The sequence below is a fragment of the Jatropha curcas genome, chromosome 6 (genome assembly GCF_041381405.1).
Source record: "Jatropha curcas cultivar XTBG-Jc1 chromosome 6, XTBG_Jcur_1.0, whole genome shotgun sequence".
Taxonomy (NCBI): domain Eukaryota; kingdom Viridiplantae; phylum Streptophyta; class Magnoliopsida; order Malpighiales; family Euphorbiaceae; genus Jatropha; species Jatropha curcas.
In genome coordinates this window covers 9414656-9434316 of record NC_143156.1, presented here as the reverse complement: position 1 = coordinate 9434316, position 19661 = coordinate 9414656, and the positions used below count along the sequence as shown (strand labels likewise).

Sequence of the window (19661 nt, the reverse complement as noted above, 5' to 3'; positions counted from 1 at the left end):
TTGATAATATAAATTTTTTGTACCATCATCAATCTTATCAGTACTGTAATTTTAAAACTACTTTTGCTCAATTCTCTGATTGTGTTCTATCCATTAATTTGTTTAAATCAGCTAATGTATGAAAATGAACGAGACTTGCAAAACAAATTAGACTGGTGGTTCAATATATATTATATTATACTGTCATCGGCGTCCAATCAGTTAAAAATAAAAGTAAGGTCTGACTCGGGCATCTATCCATTCTAAAAAGGAACAATCAATAGATCAAAATTTTGTGAATCAATTAACATATTCATATCACAGTTAAACAAAAACTACACGAGCTTAATGCAACTTCACATCAAAGAAGCTGTAAGAGCTTCTGGCCAATTCACAAACTTCGACAAAATTATGAATTTGAGAGAAGAAAATTTAGGAACTCACTCGATGATGCTAAAGCTCCCAAATATTAACATTTACCCTCTGAACTCTGTTCTGTTTATCTACTGGTTGAATTCCATGTACAATAAAACTAAATAAGAGAAAAAGAAACTTATCTTGTAAAGTTTATCAGCTTGCTATTATACAGCGGACACGAATTCTCCATCTACCAAAAGACATTTCTAGAAAAAATAGAACGGCGCCATTAGTTATAGATAGCTTCCTAATTTCCTGCTAGTTGCATCTCTCAAACTGAACGTTTGAGAGGGCAACAAGAATAAACCTATGATATTCCCTTTTTCGGTGCATTAGACCCAAATATTATCTTCAAACTTCCATTCCAACTTAGCTTTCTCTTAAAAAGTAACTATGATTAGATTTCGGATAGACAGAGTTATCAGGTTTTTCTGAAAGCAATTCTTGGGACACCTGTTCTTCTCTTACAGAGGAAGCTTGACCAGCAGTTGAAACATTGTCTGTATTGGAATATCCAAGTGGCACAACCTGCAACAGTAAAAAACAGTTCACAAAAACGACCCTCAAAACTCTGCAATCTTGGACGCCCAACTCATGATTGCATGTTTGGAAATTGAAAGTAGACATATAAATACAGGTTCAATACTGCAAATTACTTGATCATTGCTTGAAGAATCAGCCCCAACTATCTTCAATCTTTTCACCATGGACATAGAGCTCGACTTGACTTTATGGTTTTTGTCTTCAAAGTTCTGATCTGAAACCTCTGTAGGAAACCATAAAATTTAGTAAAAGAGACATTTGAAGACCAACTCCAAAACCATAAGTAGGATAATAAATTGAACCCCTTCAAGCTAGGAAATAACTGCAATAATTTCATCTATCTCAAAACACATGGACTGACGTGGTCTTGTATCTTGCCAAAAAAGATTTTACAGTTCTTCTGCAGCAAGAAAAACAATCAAAAAACTAATGTACTTCACAAGATAACTGCCTAGGTTTTGTAACTTATGCCACTGACATTGTTCCTACAACCAGTATTGGCATCACACAGCAAAAACAATTCTGATGCACTGCAACTTCACCATTACACCAAAGCCACTTGCAGCCAAAGATCATGGTAACCAATTAGAAACTAGAAAAGCCAACTAATTTCTATACCACCTTTTCCATGGTGATGTGGGATTGGATGCTTACTTCTAATTTAGAATTAGAATAGTTAAGACCTAATTCTACTAGAATCGGGTCTTGATGTTTTGATTATGTTGTATACTTAGAAATATCATATAGCATTATCGATAAATATAGATAAGATGACACAGTTGAAATATTTAGGGTTAATTATATTTGTGGTGTCTGAACTTTTTAATTTTTTTTCTATTTTGGTGTCTAAACGGAGAAAATTGGCAATGGATTGTCTAAATTTTTTAAAAAATTGTAATCAAGTGCATTGGGCCATATTATTTCGCCAAAAACTTAAAATGGACCATTTTACTCAATAAGATATTAAATATAAAGATATTGATTCATCTCTCTTTTTTCATTTTCTTTGAATTTTTTATTCTCATATGTCTTCTCCTCAATAAAAAGTCTCAAAAACTCCCCCTAATTTTCTTTCAATTTCAAAACAATATTAAAAAGAGAGAGAGAGAGAAACAAATAAAAAAGAAAGGTAGTAATCTATAAAAATAAATGGAGTAAAGAAATCGAGTAAAATAGTTCTATTGATTTTCCGACAAGAAATTCTGGCTAAATGCACGTAATTGTACCAATAAATTATTAATTCTAACACTTAATTGCAAATGTTTTCTATTTAAACACCAAAATAGAAAAAAAAAAAAAGTTTAGACACTAAATTTATAATAATTATTTACCCTATGTTTTATAGTAGAAAATAACAAGGATTTACTTAGTAGTGTGTGCCATTTGTGAAACAAGAGAGAGAGAGAGAGAGAATTTATATGCATAACAGAGAAATACTGAGCCACGGAGACAATTTTCAGGAGGCATTAGCAATTGCAAGCATTTGTCAGCATGCCATAAAGATGCATGATGAGGAAAACATTCGAGAATATATAAAGGAACTAATACCTATGGCAATGCCAAATGGATTATCATGGGATAGGCTGCAAGCAGGGTGTTGCTGTGAGCTTCTTGCTGATCCACAGTAGACAGCAGAATTCCCTACTCCATGAATTCTTCTACTAGAGGATGCACTATGTTCTTGATCATGACATGCTGCAAACTGCCGTTTGCTTGTAGATGTAAAATGTCCTGTCAATATATTTTTCTCAACAAAACGAGAACTAGATGTGCTCTCCGACAATGGCTTATTCCTTTTGGGAGTGATGTTCTTCCAGGAGCCATCTTGTAGAACCATAAACTGAAATATAAACAAGGATAAGATCAAAAACAGAAAAAGAAAAAATTATATAACCTTCAGCAGGTAAAAATAAATAAATAAAAAGGAATAGATCCAAAGTAAGAATGCTAATGATCGTCTCTCCTCTCTGTGTACATTTTCTCTTTTTCCTTTTCCAGGTCATGGTTAGAGAAGGGACGAGAAGAAGAAACTTCAGATGCTGAGATCAAAATTAACAACCTCACAGACATGCACTAATGTGCAGGTAACCGAGGGATCAACCCCCTACTTCTCCATCACCACTATAGAGTGCACATACTCAAATATAGAATGAGAGAAAGAAGGATGGTGAGCCGGGGGATGGGGAGTTCCCAGAGTCCCTAACCTGATGTGAAGGATTACAACTATTGGTTGACAGTGCTTCTGATGAGCATGTCCCCAATGAGACTTCTTGCAAGCAATCACGCAAAGCAATAGAATGGTGCAATTGATTGACGAATGATGCTTCTAATGAATCAAGATACAATCTGTGCTTCTCATCTGTCCAAACTGCACATGGACCCTGTTAAAATAAAAAAATAAAAATAGAAATAAGTATTAAAAGCTTGTTGGGCAATAACTCATTTCACTCTACTTAGATTTGTGATTTAACATAAGATCACTTGATTAAAAAAGAGGTTTCTGGAATAGAACGGAAATGGTCTTGCCGATTTCCGGTCCTATTCATATTTCATAATAACTTTCGACAGTTGCAAGGATCTTTCCACAGTAATTCAATGCACAATAATTTCCCTAACATATAATTATTATTGACAGAAATGCAGAAGATTTTATGATATGGTACCACACAAATGATGTAACAACTTCACCATATAAGATAGTGGGTAGAGCACCTAAACCTATTGAAATGTCATCACAAGACACTATAGAATTGAACTAATTGGAAACACAACTCTCGTACAGAAGAAATTAAGAAAGAGAAGACACAACTCTGGTAGCAAAAATAACAAATAAGATAAATTCAACAGAAAAATAAACCACAAGGATAAAGATCAGCTGAAGGCGGAGTTGGCCTTTAGTAGCAACAAAGAATGAGAGTTACCCTTATTTCAAATGTAGATGCATATCAGAACCAGTTATGACAGCAGATTCTTGAATAATGTCAATTGAATCCACACCATAACAGATACCGGAACTCCATATGGCTAATGTCATTTAAATTCTGAGTGAAAACATCAACCATGTACATGAAAACTTGATCATCTTCTAAACCAAAATCCTTTTAAGACCATAAACTGTAGAAAATGTCTTGAAAGCAATCCTTTTTGGCTAAACCATTCAAAGCTTGGAGAAAGCAATAATTAAGAACAGGATGTAAGCCTCTATTACATTACACCAACATTATACAACAATGCATTTGCAATTTGGAGTAATTAAATAATAAAAAAATATAATTAACTGCACATCTAAATTCTAAAAAATATCTCAAAAATAGCAACATACATCTTTTAATAACGTTATTGTTCAAGGAAATAATCAACAGCACAACAATAAAAAATTCCAAAGAATTAAATTTCGCAGGGAGAAAATTTCGAAAAAGAAAAAAATAGATCTATTATGTATTTTTCTTTTTCTAAACAATTATCATACTGGAATTCTAAATTCTGAGTAATTTCCAAATAAAAAAATTAGAAAACAAAATCTCACCAAACAACGCCAAATTGGACAAAATCATTTGCGTAAACAATACTATTCAGCATCTAATGATAAGAAAATGAATTTACCGGAGCTGAAATGGCACTGTTAAGCGAAAAATCTTTGGAGCTATCAGCTGTAATGGCAGAAGAGTTGGAGTTCGTACGGGTCAACTCAGTCACACAGCCAGCAGTCATTGCCCCGTGATCCGGTGACGCCGACGGCATATTATGCCTGAGATTCTCTTTCTCGTCCATTTAATTTCTGGTTTTGATCGGGCAAAACGTGCAAATCGTTTTCTTGGTTTTTCTTTTCTTTTTTAATTTTTTTCGCTGAATTTAGGAACAGGGAGAAGGAAGGTAAGTGTGCAGAGGAGAGAGAGAAGAGGCGGTACTTTCGGGTCTAATAGGGGCCAATTAAGGGCTCCACATGGCAACGCTTTTACACGTGTCAAAAGCGTCAGCGGGTGCCAGGTCAGCAGAGGATAATAATATCTTGGGCCTATGTCAGCCAGATATTTTGTTATGTTTTTGGTTGCTTGTGGTATATGGCTTTTGAGATTTTTTAGTAAGAGTTAAAGACCGCCCGCTTTGCGCTTTTGACTTATCCATCGCAGAGAAGTGCTTTTCGTATATTCCAGAGGGGAAATAGATGCCAACCAAATATGGTAAACCATTAACAATACAGCAAAATATATTAAAATATATTAAATATGAATCCCACTATTTATATTTGAGTTGAGTTAATTTAAAGAAAATTAATCAGATGTGATCTGATTGGTCTTTTTACATTTTATTAAAGATATGAAAGTGATAGTTTTTAAATTCGAGTCCTAATTAGAATGTTACTTAAAAGAGAAGGTCGCGAGTTGAGTAGCCCACAAGTTAATGTTATATATATAATCCTAAATCAAAAAAATTTTCAAAAATCTTACTTGCTACTCTCTCTTTTAGTATTTTCATTTTTCTTTTTTTTACAAATTTTCTAAATTTTTAAACATGTCTTTTCCTATATCTAATCTAATATATAACTATATCTAAAATCTTAAATATTTAATTTTTTAAAATTTTTGAGTTTTAAAATTGAAACTTTTAAAACCTTTAAATTTTTTTGAATTTTGAAATTGAAACCTTTAATAATTTTGAATTATTTTTCTAATATATATACATATATCTATCTATATATACTTTCACATTAATCAATTTCATTTATTTTCTTTCACGGTAATTTTCTCCTTAACTTTTGTTATTTTTCGATTCTCTGAGTTTTAATTGTGCTTTATTTATTTTATATCATTACTTTTTCTTCTTCGATTAGGGTAGTCTCTTTTTTTTCTTTTTTATAATCTTCTTTTTTGTGTATCTCGTGATTTTTCTTATCTTTAATATTTATTTATTTAATAATATTTTCTTTGTTATCTGTCATATGTGCCGTATGTGTAGTTGCAAGTATGAGTAGGGCTGAGCAAATGGTAGATTCGGTTCAAACCGAACCGAAGCCACAAAATATAAATCGAAGTTTCTTTAAAATAAACTGAACTGGATTGAAGTTTGTATATGAATAGAAGTAATCGAACCAATCGGTTCATCTATTTTTATCAAATTTACCATTTTCGGTTTGGTTTTGAGCCCAACCATCGAAGATTTGTGTAACCGAATTGAACAAATTCGGTTCAAAATCGAACGAACCGACCAATCAAATCTCTATTGGGCATCAGACCGAACCAAACTGAAATGAGTCAGTTCTATTTTCAGTTCGATTCGATTGGTAATTTTGCTCACCCCTGGGTATGAGAAATATCATGTTGATGGAGATGAATAGAAGGAAAAGCTAAATATAAATCCATTTATGTATTTTTTTAAATGTATTATATTTTTAGCAAACTGTATAAAACTGTAAATTTTTTTATTTATTGCTTCATATATATATATATATATATATATATATATATATATGTAAATTTTAATTATTTATAATATTTTAATTCATGTAATTATTATTATGATAATATATATTTTTTATTGATATATTTCATATATTCAAGTATCTGGTATGATTTGAGTTATTGAATTTTGAAAGAGTTTCACTAAAATTGAATTAACAAATTAGAGAGAGAAATAAAAGTATAATTTTTATTTATTTATTTATTTATTTATTTATTTATTATTATTATTATTATTATTATTATTATTATTATTATTATTATTATGCCATTTAGATCAAAGAGAAATCTCTTTACTATATATATAAACTCTCTTTATATATATATATATATATATATATATATATATATATATATAACATTAAATTTAATAAATATATTTTAATATAACAAAAGAATTTGATAAATTAAAAATAAATACATTTAATAAATAAAAAAAGAATTGAGATACCTTATCATTTATAGTTAAATTAATATTGTTGTCATTTAACTTTTAATTTTATTATCTAAATATTAAAAAATTATATCTAAAAATTCATATTTTCAAAATTAATATTCATTAACAATAATTATCTATATCTATATTTCAAGTTTGAATTTTTATTTTTTTATTAGATCATCTAAAATGCTTTTAATTTGAAATTTTATTATTTATTTAAAATAATTAACTATATTTATATTTAAATTTTTGAATTTTTTTAATTTTAGATTGAATTGTTTAATTTTTTATCTATTTATTTATAAGAATTATATATTTATTATTATCATCTTTATAGATGAAATTTTTTTATATGTTTTTCAAATTTATAATTTTAGAAAAATAATTTAACTAATACTTTAGTCTAGGACTTTTGTATTTTATGTATTTACCTTATTTTCGTTTATATATATATATATATATATATATATATATATATATATATATATATATATATATATATATATATATATATATATTATTTTTTTATTTACTTCTTCATTTCTCTGAAGTTGTAAGATATATTTTTATATGTACAATAAAAAGTAACTTCTAATACAATGTATAGTAATAAAGTAAAAAAGCAATCCGTGCAACACGCGGGCTTCCACTTAATTGAATTTTTAAAAGGCAAATTAGAAATTAATATATGTGAAAAGTGAGTCCTACAATTATACAATCATATTTCCGGTGAGCCATAGCAGACCAAGAAATTAAAATGAAAATTTTAAAAAGTTTGTGCAGTCAATTGATAGCATTTTCTGCTTAGACACCAAAATAAAAAAATGAAAAGTTCAGACATTAAAATTATAATTGTCTCGATTAAAAACTCATTTAATAGTTAATGAGAACTTTTCCACCTGTAAACCAGAAAGTGCGACGATAAGTTGCGTGAGAAATGTGGCATTTAGGTTAATGACGGTGGCAGTCAAAGATGATAGGGGTAGTGGTTGTAGTTGTGGTGGTGACTTTTGGAATGAACTAAGATCAAAAGTAGAAATAGTGAAATGAGAATAAGAGATAAGAGGGAAATAGAAAGATGGTAGTTTTATCAATAAAATTTGAGTTGTTAAATTTTGTGGAATTCATTAGCAAATTCCACCTATTTTGATAGGATTTGGTGTAGTTATATTCAATTCTACATAATTGAATTCGTAGAATTGAAATCTGTATTTTTTTTCACTCCAAACACAAAAAATAAGATTTCGACATGAATTTCCTTAAAATTTTGTGAAATTCATTTGTTCTAAACAAGAGGTTAGATTTTTAATTTTAGCTTTTTGTTACAACTTCACATTGAACTGAAGTTATAACAAATAGTTGCATCCTGAATTCAAGTTTAGAGTGACATTTAATATTTAGTTACTTTTCAAAATTTTTAGTGGGTTTAAAGTGTCTTTTTGGTATGTTTTCAATAGATTTTGTTAAGAATTTTATTTAATTTTTATGTTTATTTATTTTTCTATTTATTTTAGTTTTTTTTAATATTTTTATAGGTATTCTTGTGGATTTAGAGACCTGGAAGAAAATTGATGCGTTTTGAAGAAAAAGAGCTTGGGGTACAGAGATTTTTACAACTCAGCTGGGAAAGCAGAAACAACTGTGAAAATGGGTTGAAAACTCGAAGATCACAACGTGATTGTGAAAAATAAAAGAGCATTTAGGAGATGGACAGTTACGAAAAAAGAACATGGATTTTTCTTTCAGGAGACTTTTACGCTTTTGAGGATATATTATTAGGCATGATTAGAACGTAGGGGGAGATGAGAACATAGAGAAAAAAAAAATTTAGAACATAGAAAAAAAAGAGAGAGAAAGAGAGATGTCTTTTTCCTTACTAGTTTGGAGCAACAAGCCATAAGCAGAGATTGGATTTTAGAGTTTGATTTCTATTTCTGTAATTTTTAGATTTAAGCATGAATTTTTCTCTTTATTTCTTGTTTTCTTTTGATTTAGCTATGGAGTAGTTCTCTTTTGTTAAGGAAAACATGAACCCTTGATTTTTATGGATGTTTAATATCTAATATATGAATTTCAATTTAAATTTTGTGCAAAAGTTTGATCTCAATGCTTGTGTATTATTTGATTGATTCTATTTCTTTGATTCATTTCCTGGTAGGAGGAATTATTAATTGGGGTTAATCAATTTCATGCACGTTCTTATGATTTTTGCAATAACTTATTAGTCTCGGGTGTTTTCTGGTAGAAGCCTAAGATTGATTTGTGGCTTAATTTGTTTCCTAGTAGGAGGAATTATAAATTGGTTCAGCTTTATGCAATTCGATATTTAAGTTTCCTGGTAGGAGTTAAAATTGAATTAAAAATTTATTTCATGGTAGGATAAATAGGCTCAAGAAGAACCTGTTAATCTCAAAATTAATTTTCTATTTAGAAATTGCATCCTAATTAATCAAGGTGGATTCTGGATCCTACCTCTTTAAATCATTGGTTTATTCTTAATTTCAAGCATTACTGTTTAATTTAATTAGTACTTAATTACAATCTCACGTTTAATCATTTTCTCAAAAAATAGTGTTAATTTTGAATTAATTGGCTTCTAAACTTTGGTCTCTAAGGGAACAACAAAAACTTGAAGTGTCCTAGCCATCACTAGCAAGTGTACTAGTCCTTAAATTAAATAGGCAATTAATCCAAAATTAACACTATTATTTGAGAAAATGATTAAATGAGAGATTGTAATTAAGTACTAATTAAATTAAACAGGAAAATGATTGAAATTAAAAATAAATCAATGATTTAAAATAACTGTTAGGATCCACAATCCACCTTGATTAATTAGGATGCAATTTCTAAATAGAAAATCAATTTTGAGATTGGCAGGTTCTCCTTGAGCCTATTTATCTTACCATGAAATAAATTTTCAATTCAATTTTAACTCCTACCAGGAAACTTAAATATTGAATTGCGTAAAGTTAAACCAATTTATAATTCTTCCTACTAGGAAACGAATTAAGCCACAAATCAATCTTAGGCTTTACCAGAAAACACTTCAGACTAATAAGTTATGCAAAAATCATAAGAACAAGCATGAAATTGATAACCCCAATTATAATCCCTCGTACCAGGAAATGAATCAAAGAAATAGAATCAATCAAATAATACACAAGCATTGAGATCAAACTTTTGCATAAAACTTAAATTGAAATTCATCCATGAAAATCAAGGGTTCATGTTTTCCCTAACAAAAGAGAACTACTCCATAGCTAAATCAAAAGAACACAAGAAATAAAGAGAAGAATTCATGCTTAAATCTGAAAATTAGAGAAATAGAAATCAAACTCTGAAATTCCATCTTTGCTTACGGCTTCTTGCTCCACACCAGTAAGGAAGAAGAGACCCCTCTTTCTCTCTCTCTCTCTCTCTCTTTTCTCTATGTTCTAAGATTTTTTTCTTTCTATATTCTCATCTCCCTCTACGTTATAATCATCATGCCTAATAATATATCCTCAAAAGCATAAAAGTATCATGGAAGAAAAATCCACATTCTTTTTTCGTAACTGTCCATCTCCTAAATGCTCTTTTATTTTCTATGATCACATCATGGTCTTTGAGTTTTCAGCCCATTTTCCACAGTCGTTTCTGCTTTTCACAGCTGAGTTGTGAAAATCTCTGTAACCCAAGCTCTTTTTCTTCAAAGTGCATCAATTTTCTTCTAATTTTTCGAATCGAACAAAAAACCTATAAAAATATTAAAAACAACTAAAATAAATAAAAATTAAATAAACATAAAAATTAAATAAAATTCTTAACAAAACCTATTGAAAACATATTAAAAAGATACTTTAAACCAGCTAAAAATTATGAAAAATAACTTAATATTAATACCCCAAACTTTAGATTTTACTCGCCATCGAGTAAAACTAAGATGAAAAACATAAAAATAAAAATTCACATAAAATTTATCCCAACAAATGCTCAACTCAAATCTTGAAATCCTCTCAAACAAATCCATCATCGGATTCAAAGAATTACAGCTATCTAAATCATCACATCTAATATAGATTACAAACAAATGAAAGCTGTGCTGAAAAATTTTTTGTGTGTGTGTACCCGTTAGAAATCAATCAATGGTATGCTTTTTCAGACAATCATTTAAGGAAAGCACAACTTTTAGCTTCAAAAAAAAAAACATTGAATGTCCATATGCCTCTTTTTATTTCCCCCCATTAATGTAGAACAAATTAAAATGTAGGATCAAGAGGTCTTTATTGTCTTGTAATGTTTGGCTAGGGTTAAGGATTTCAAAAGAAAATGTATAGGTCAAAATATTGCAAGAAAGATGTAATCAATCCAAATTTTTATCTTAAAAGCAATGCACAAAGTAAACCATAAAATCTCACAATTGCACTTTTCACAACAATAAGTTCTACATTTTTCTTTCTTTTCTTTTTCTTTTTTTTTTCACTTTTTTTTTTAACTACAAATATTAACATTAAACTCATCAACTCAATCAAATGGTAATCCATTGAACTATATGGGTTGAGAAACTTGAAACAACAAACACAAAAGAACAATAAGAACAATTGAAACTTAACAATAAAAGTGCAATATCACAAATAAATTATAGTGCAAATGCTTCAAGAAATAATTAGATGATTAATTTTCTTACTACAAGGGAGGTAAAAGGCTTTTGGTTATATGGATTTAATAATGGGTTATAGAAAAAAAAAATTATAAGTATGCATTTAACATACTTCATAGGCTGAAAAAGAGTAACAGGGGTTAATGGAATAGGGTAGGTATAATGAAAGGTAGGCATGGCCGGTTCAATGAACCGTCGGTTCCGGTTTATTGAACCACCGGTTTGAGATGTTTAAAATTTTGAATCGGAATCGATCCTTGAACCTCCGGTCCTGATTCCGGTTCCGGCACGGTTTTGATGAACCGACGGTTCAAATTACGGTTCCGATTCGGTTATGGTATTACACAAATTTTTTAAAAAAATAATAAAATTTTGATTCCAAATTCATAAATAAATAATAATTTTAAAATGTTTAGATTTTATTAACTACATAAATTATTATAAAATTTTAAAAGAAAAACTGCTATTAACTTAGAACTATTATTACATTAAATTTGCAAATTTTACTAACTCACTAATACAGAAAATTATAATTTTTTTATTTTGGGCTTGAATTAAATTAAAATTGAAAATTTTTAATTAAATTATCTACGTATCCTCTTGTGAATTAGAGGAAATCAAAGCCCACGTAGTTTTTTTTTTATTACAATGGAAAATAACCTCCCAATCATTACAATTAATTTTAGTCATCGGTGCCACTAGTCCCCGTTAATGAGCCGGAATCATCATCATCACTTGAGTTCTCAATGAAGTAAATTTATGAATGGAAAAATTGAGATTAAAAAAAAATTAGAATGGGATGTATGAAAATAAAAAATAAACAAAAGATAATTCCAATATTAAGAAAAATAAAGCAATAGAAAAAATAATGAACTATGTAAATTTGAGAGAATTTTGATTGAGAATAAAATGAGAGTTAGGATATAATTGGTTGTGAAAAAAAGTCATCAACTCATCATATTTATACATATTTTTCATTTTTTTAGTTTTCCAAATTGTCCCTTATAACAGAAAAATAACAACTATATTTTTGGATAATTTAGTAAATTATAATAAATAAATAAATAAATAATTAAAAATGAATAAAATTTATTTACCAAAAATAAAAAAAAATTAAAAGTCATCTGAAATTCTCAACTAGCCGTTTGTACCTGTTTTTTTGTACGCATAAAATTATTTTTCTTTTTACAAATCAACTATTCATATACCCTTTTTTGTACAAATTAAATCAAATCATGTGTACATTTTTTCACCACTTTTTATAAATTATGTACCATTTTGTACTTCTCTTCACCATAAATCAAATCAACTACAATCAGATCAAATGATATAAATTTTTTTATAAAAAATTTTCAGCTACAAATAATTTTGTTTGTGCATCCGGTTTGAATCGGATCGGAACCGCCGGTTCTGGGCCAGTTCAGGTTCATTTTTTAACATCACATGAACCTTAACCGGCCCTTGAACCACCGGTTCCAGTTCAAAATTTTGAATCGCCGGTTTCGGTTCAAAATTTTGAGCTGCAGGTTTCGGTCCGGTTCCGGTTCGTCTACAGTACGGTTTGGTTCCGATTTAGTTCCGATTAGAACCGAACCGGTGGCTATGCCTAATGAAAGGTAAAACAATATTAATAGTCCAATAAATGCCTAAATCATTTCCTACATCATAATTTGTCTGGGATTTCACCTCAAGGGAAAATCAAAAGGGTTCTAGAATTCATAAAGCTAAGAAATTTTTTTTTTCAATCACCATCTAAAGCACACAACTCAAGAAAACTGACAGAAAGTGCTCAAAAGATTTAGAATTTCCAGCATAAAAAAGTTTGTTCATAAACCTATAAGTGCAATGATAGTCAATCTCAAGCTATAATCCTATCATTTGGCAAACTCATCGTCCAAAATTCATTGAATCAATGAATTTAAGCATGTATTAGGATGAAACAAACACTTAATAAAGCAAAAATATTTACATTATGAAAATATATAACAAAAGACAATAAAAAAAAAAAAAAAATTCACCCATACCCCAAACTTTAAAACAAGCATTTTCCTCAATGCAAAATAATAAGCACAAAAAGAAAAATAGGAAAAAAAGAATACTCCCCTGACAGCAAATGACAACATAATGCAAATCATCAACTCATAGGTGGTGGAGGCTGACGCTGAACGAATTCATGAAATTTCGCTTGGAGATTATCAAACTTCGATTCAACTCGTATTAGATGCTCTAGAAGCATCCAGTTGGTTACAACTGTGGTGGTAGATGGCTCAGTGGATCTTCTTTCCATCTCATCGACAATGTCATCCTCATTTGTCTCCTCTCCCACATCTTCTTCACTACCGTCACCTACGTTTTTGCTCATTGTTCTAAAAAATCAAATCAGCTGTAGCAACAAAAGCAAGGGCTCTCTGCTTGTTTTTGATAGAATTCTTAGCAGCAATAGTAGGAGTTTTTGCTGATTTCCAAATAGGCTTCACTTTAAAAGTGCCTGTTGTTTTCTTCCTTGGTGCCATTACAAGCAATATCAAAAACAATTTTCAGGTTTGAGAAAGACACACTCATTAGTTGTGGAAACTCCAAACACACACGAGCACCTATTGTTGAAGAATGATGAAGACTTGCAATGGTGGTTCCAAGGAGGAGATAAATTCAGTGACTGACTTGTTGTCGGAAAAGAAAGAACCGACTGATTGCAAGCAATCCCTAACAAATGCCGGCAACGGAATAGAAGACCGGTTGTGCTGCCGTACCTGACTATCGTGAGTTTATTTTTTTCATTATTTTTTTTCAAACAATACCTAAACAGATTAAAAGAGCCGGTAGAAGAAATTCGGTAGTGGCGACTGGCGATAAGCAGTGCTGGTCGGCGATTGAAGGTGAAGGGATCAAAGTCTTCATTTGAGGTGTTTGGTTCGTTTGCATGTCCTGCAAAAGAAAAGAATGAAATAAAAGGGAAGAGGGAATGTGAGAAAGTAGAAAGAAGTAGAAAAAAATTAAAAATAATAAAAATTAACAAACAATTTATTATATATATTTTTTCATTTTTGTTTTCATTTTTTATTTCTTTATCTTTCTATTTTCTTAATGTTAATAGAAAAAATTAGAAATAAAATTCTAACTAATTTTTTCACAACTAAAGCTCAGTTTCACAGTGTAACTATGAATATCTTTGCCTCTTTTGCACAAAAATGTGATAAAATTATGACAACCAATTCAAATTTTCATAACCTGCTTTTGAAAATCTCTATCTCTTTTGCACAAAAATTCGATAAAATTTTCACAGGTAAGCAACTTTTTTCACAAACACATTGTGAAAGTCTTTGTCTCTGAGTTTCTTATAAGTATTCCATCCCAAACTTTAAACCTCAAAACCTGATAGGAAAAATTAGAAAGACAAACAAAACAACAAAATCACATAATTCAAAACTAATAAATAAAAATATATACAAGTAGTTCTAGTTTATAGTCTTAGCTCGATTTTTCACTCCCTTTAGTCCACTAATGTTAATATTGCAACTTTCGAATTAAACCGGTCCACAATATAAGGCTTTAACCTGTGGCCATTCACCTTAAATGTCTCACCTGACTTCAAATGCTTAATCTCAATAGCTCCAAAACTCGAGACTCCTATTAACTCATACGGGCCTTACCATCTTGATTGCAACTTACCAGGAAACAATCTCAATCGACTATTGTACAAAAGTACTTCCTGTCCTGGTGTAAAATCCTTCCTTGCAATATGCTTATCGTGCCATTCCTTAGTCTTTTTCTTGTAAGACTATCATTCTCATATGCCCAATGGCAGAACTCATCCAATTCATTAACCTGCAACAAACGAGTCTTTCTTGCACTATACATATCAAAATTAAAAATTTAGTAACCCAATATGCTTTATGCTCTAGCTCGACTGGTAAGTGAAATGCTTTACCAAAAATTAATCCAAAAGGTGACATACCTATAGGTGTTTTATAAGCCATCCTGTATTTCCAAAGAGCATCATCTAACTTGATTGCCCAATCCTTTCTAGAAGTACTAACAGTCTTTTCCAAAATTCTTTCAAGTTCCCTATTAGATACTTCTACTTGGGCAATCGTTTGCGCATGATAAGGTGTAGAAACTTTATGCCTAACCCCCTATAATTCCTAAGAAGAGCATTGAATTGGTGATTGCAAAAATATTTGCCACCATCACTTATTATGGCTCTAGGGGTACCATATCTAGTAAAAATATTTCGCCTAAGAAATTGAAGAACAATGTTCGAGTCATTGGTCCTAGTAGCCATTGCTTCTACCCATTTTGACACATAATCAACAGCTACTAAGATATATTCATTCCCATAAGATGATGGGAACAGACACATGAAATCGATGCCCATACATTAAAAATCTCACAAACAAGAATATTATTAAGAGGCATCTCTTTTAGAGATTTAACCAGTATACTGGCATCTATCATATGAGGACACATAATTTCTAGCATCATGAAAAAGAGCAGGCCAGAAAAAACCTGAAGGTAGCACCTTAGCTATAGTTCTGTTAGATCCAAAGTGTCCACCAGCTTCTCTACCATTGTAATGACTTAAAATTGCTAGAAATCGCTCCTCAAGTACACACTTTCTAATGACTTGGTCTGGGCATAGCTTGTATAGGTAAGGATCTTCCCAAAAGTAACGCTTCACATCAGCTAAAAATTTCTTCCTTTGTTGAAATGAGAATTCTTTTGGTATCCATCCACCTGCAAGATAATTTGCTTTCTTAGCAAACCAAGGCGCTTTTGAAGAAATAGAAAATACAACACAAGTCCTCTCATCAGGAAAAAAACTAGAGATAATTTCTCCATTATTAGAGGGTTGGTTATCCAATCTGGATAAATGATCAGCAAGTTATTTGTTTCCTTTTTATCTCTGATTTCCAAATTAAACTCTTGTAACATTAGCACCCAACGAATCAATCGGGGCTTAGAGTCCTTTTTGGCAAAAAGATGTCGAAGCACTGCATGGTCAGTATAAACAAGTTTTCAACCATATTAAATAAGATCTAAACTTCTCAAGAGCATACACAACTGCTAAAAATTCCTTTCTCATTAGTTGCGTAATTCAATTGAGGGCCTGTAAGTGTATGACTTGCATAGTAAATCACTTTGAACACTTTCTCTTTCCTTTGGCCCAAAATTGCTCCTAGTGCATACTCACTAGCATCTCACAATACTTCAAAAGGACTGTTCCAATCCGGTGCCACTATCACGGGTGTTGAAATGAATTTCTCCTTCAAAAGATTGAACGCCTACATACATTCAAAATAAAAAACAAACTTAGTATCTTTCACTAGCAAATTATAAAGAGGTTTTGCAATCTTGAAAAAATCCTTTATAGATCTTCGGTAAAACCCCACATGGCCCAGGAAACTCCAAACTCCTTTAACTATTGTTGGAGGTTGTAATTTTTCAATCACTTCCAACTTTGTCTTGTCCACCTCGATACCTCTTTTCGAAATCTTATGCCCAAGTACTATGCCTTCATTCACCATAAAATGGCATTTCTCCTAGTTAAGCACATAATTTGTTTCTGTACATCTTTGCAATACTGAGGAAAGGATGCAAGCAAGATGCAAAGGTCAATCCATAGATAGTAAAATCATCCATAAAAATTTTCATGCACTTCTCAATTATGTCCATGACATCATACACCACTGAAACGTAGCCGGTGCATTACACAACACAAAAGGCATGCGCCTATAGGCAAATGTGCTATAAGGACACGTCAAGGATGTTTTTTTCTTGATCCTTAGGGGCTATAGGGATCGGGAAATAACTAGAGAATCCATCCAAACAGTAATAAAATGTATTCCCTGCTAGCTTCTCTAACATCTGATCAATAAAAGGTAAGGGAAAGTGATCATTCCTAGTGACTGAGTTAAGTTTTCTACAATTGATGCATACTCTCCACCCATTCACTGTCCTAGTGGGAATTAATTCATTATTTTCATTTTTTACTACAGTAATTCGCCTCTTCTTAGGAACCACCTGAAATGGACTCACCCATGCACTATCAGAAATTGGATAAATAATCCTTGCATCAAGTAGCTTTATCACTTCCTTGTTTACTACCTCTTGCATAGCCAGATTCAACTTCCTTTGTGGTTGAATAGTGGGCTTGTAATCATTTTCCATTAAAATCTTATGCATACAAATATTTGAACTTATCCCTTTGATGTCTGAAATCTTCCATCCAATTGCTTCGTTCCATTTCCTTAAGACCTCAATCCCCTGTTGTTCCTCTTGCTCTGTCAAAAATGCAAAAATAATCACATGGTTAGTATCATTTTCAAGGAAAACAATATTTTAAGTGAGAAGGTAAAGGTTTAAGTTCAAGTTTAGATGCTTCTTCAAAAGAATCCTTTGAAACTTCTTTTTCATCAATTTCCAAAGGAAGTACAGACTCATTCTGTATCTTTTCTTCAATATCCTCACTAAGCAAATCCTCATCTTGTTTTTTACATGCTAAAGCCAAACATTTTTCTATTTTTAGCTCTACATCATCCTTTAACAAGATTTCCTGCTTACATTCATCAAGGTAATCATCAATAGAATTAATGAAAAAATACATATCATTTTCAGGAAAATTAGGATGCTTCATAACTTTCTTGATATCAAAGACTATCTTTTCATCATTCAACCTCGGTGTAAGCTTTCCCTCTTTAACATCTATTAGTGCACCAGCTGTGGCTAAAAATAGCCTCCCTATAATTAGAGGGTTGCTCTATCAACTTTCATATCCAACACTACAAAATCAACCGGGAAGATAAATTCTCCAACTTGCACCAAAAGATCTTTAGTAATCCCAACCGGTCTTTTGATGGACCCATCAACTAGTTGTAGTGTCATGCTTGTTTCTTTCAACTCTCCAAGATTTAAGTCCCTACACGAGAAAAAGGCATCAAATTTATACTGGCACCTAAATCACACAATGCCTTCTCAAATTCAACATCATCTATATCACAAGAAACAGTAAAACCCCCTAGATCCTTAAGCTTAGCTGGTAACTTATTTTGTACAATGGCACTACATTCCTAAGTTAACATGATAATGCCACAATTATCCATCTTCCTCTCATTAGAAAGGATATCCTTAAGAAATTTTGCATATTTAGGCATTTGTGTCAAAGCCTTAGAAAAAGGAATATTAATATCATTTTCTTAAAGACCTCTAAGAATTTAGAAAACTGAGAGTCTAACTTATCCTTTCTAATTTTTTCAGGATATGGAAATATTTCTTCAAATCCAAATTGGATGCAGAAAGAGTATTAGAAGACATACCTTTGTTTTCAGCACTCAAATCCTTACTTACCTCTTGGTTACTTGCTTTCTCATCTATTATCTTATCAAGGACTAACTTATTATCCTTCTTTTCTATCTTTTCTTTTAGCTTTGCAGCTTCTAACACTTTCCCACTTCTCATGTAACCGCCTTGACATACTTTTTTGGATTTGTCTTAGAATTACTAGGAAATGAACCTTGTGCTCTTCCTAAGATTGCATTTGCCAATTGACCAATTTGAGCTTCCAAATTCTTAATAGAAGCCTTTTGATTTCGAAATCTTGTCTCTACAGCACTAATAAATTTTGACATTAAATCTTCCCCAGAAGGTTTCTTTTCTTGTTGTTGCAAAGGAGCTTGAGGTTGGAAACCTGGTGGTGGTTTCCTTTCTTGATTAGCATTACTCCAAAAAAAATTAGGATGGTTCCACCAACCGAGATTGTATATGGTTGCTGTAAGGATCATTTTGCCTGCGAAAATTATTCACAAAGTTGGCTTGATCAGGAATTGAATTAACAGCAAGCATATTAGTTATTTGACGCTCATGGTTAGGTTGCCCTCCACAACAAAAATCACAAGCAATTGTGGCAACTACAGGTTGTTGAATTTGTAATCCCTCTATCTTTTTATTTAAAGCCTCCACTTAAGCAACTAGAGATGTCATAGCATCAATGCTATACAACCCAAATGATTTCCTTGGTTGATCTCTTTCATCATGATACAAATACATGTTGGAGATCATCTCATCAATAATATCATAGGCTTCCTGTGGAGTTTTCCTATTCAAAGAACCTCCAACTGTAGCATCAATTATGTTCCTAGCATGAATATTAATACCTTTATAAAAATTCTACACTTGCATCCATAAAGGT

The 19661-nt window shown here is 31.1% G+C and overlaps 1 protein-coding gene across 1 annotated transcript; it reads right to left on the bottom strand.

Moving 5' to 3' along the window:
- Positions 1–262: 262 nt before the first annotated feature.
- On the bottom strand, positions 263–4841 carry LOC149495516 (cold-regulated protein 27). The gene is made up of 5 exons (XM_089722309.1): positions 4543–4841; positions 3144–3320; positions 2488–2779; positions 1053–1162; positions 263–924 (listed from the first exon to the last, which is right to left on the bottom strand). Exons 1-5 carry the CDS (start codon positions 4708–4710, stop codon positions 766–768), a joined length of 906 nt encoding a protein of 301 aa, XP_089578435.1. The 5' UTR covers positions 4711–4841; the 3' UTR covers positions 263–765.
- Positions 4842–19661: the final 14820 nt, after the last annotated feature.

Coding starts and splice junctions, on each gene's coding strand:
- LOC149495516 (XM_089722309.1), bottom strand. CDS start 4,710: ATGGACGAGAAAGAGAATCTCAGGCATAATATGCCGTCGGCGTCACCG. Junction 1,163..2,487: donor TCCATTTGGCATTGCCATAG/GTATTAGTTCCT, acceptor GGTTTCCTACAG/AGGTTTCAGATCAGAACTTT. Junction 925..1,052: donor ATTCTTCAAGCAATGATCAA/GTAATTTGCAGT, acceptor TTACTGTTGCAG/GTTGTGCCACTTGGATATTC.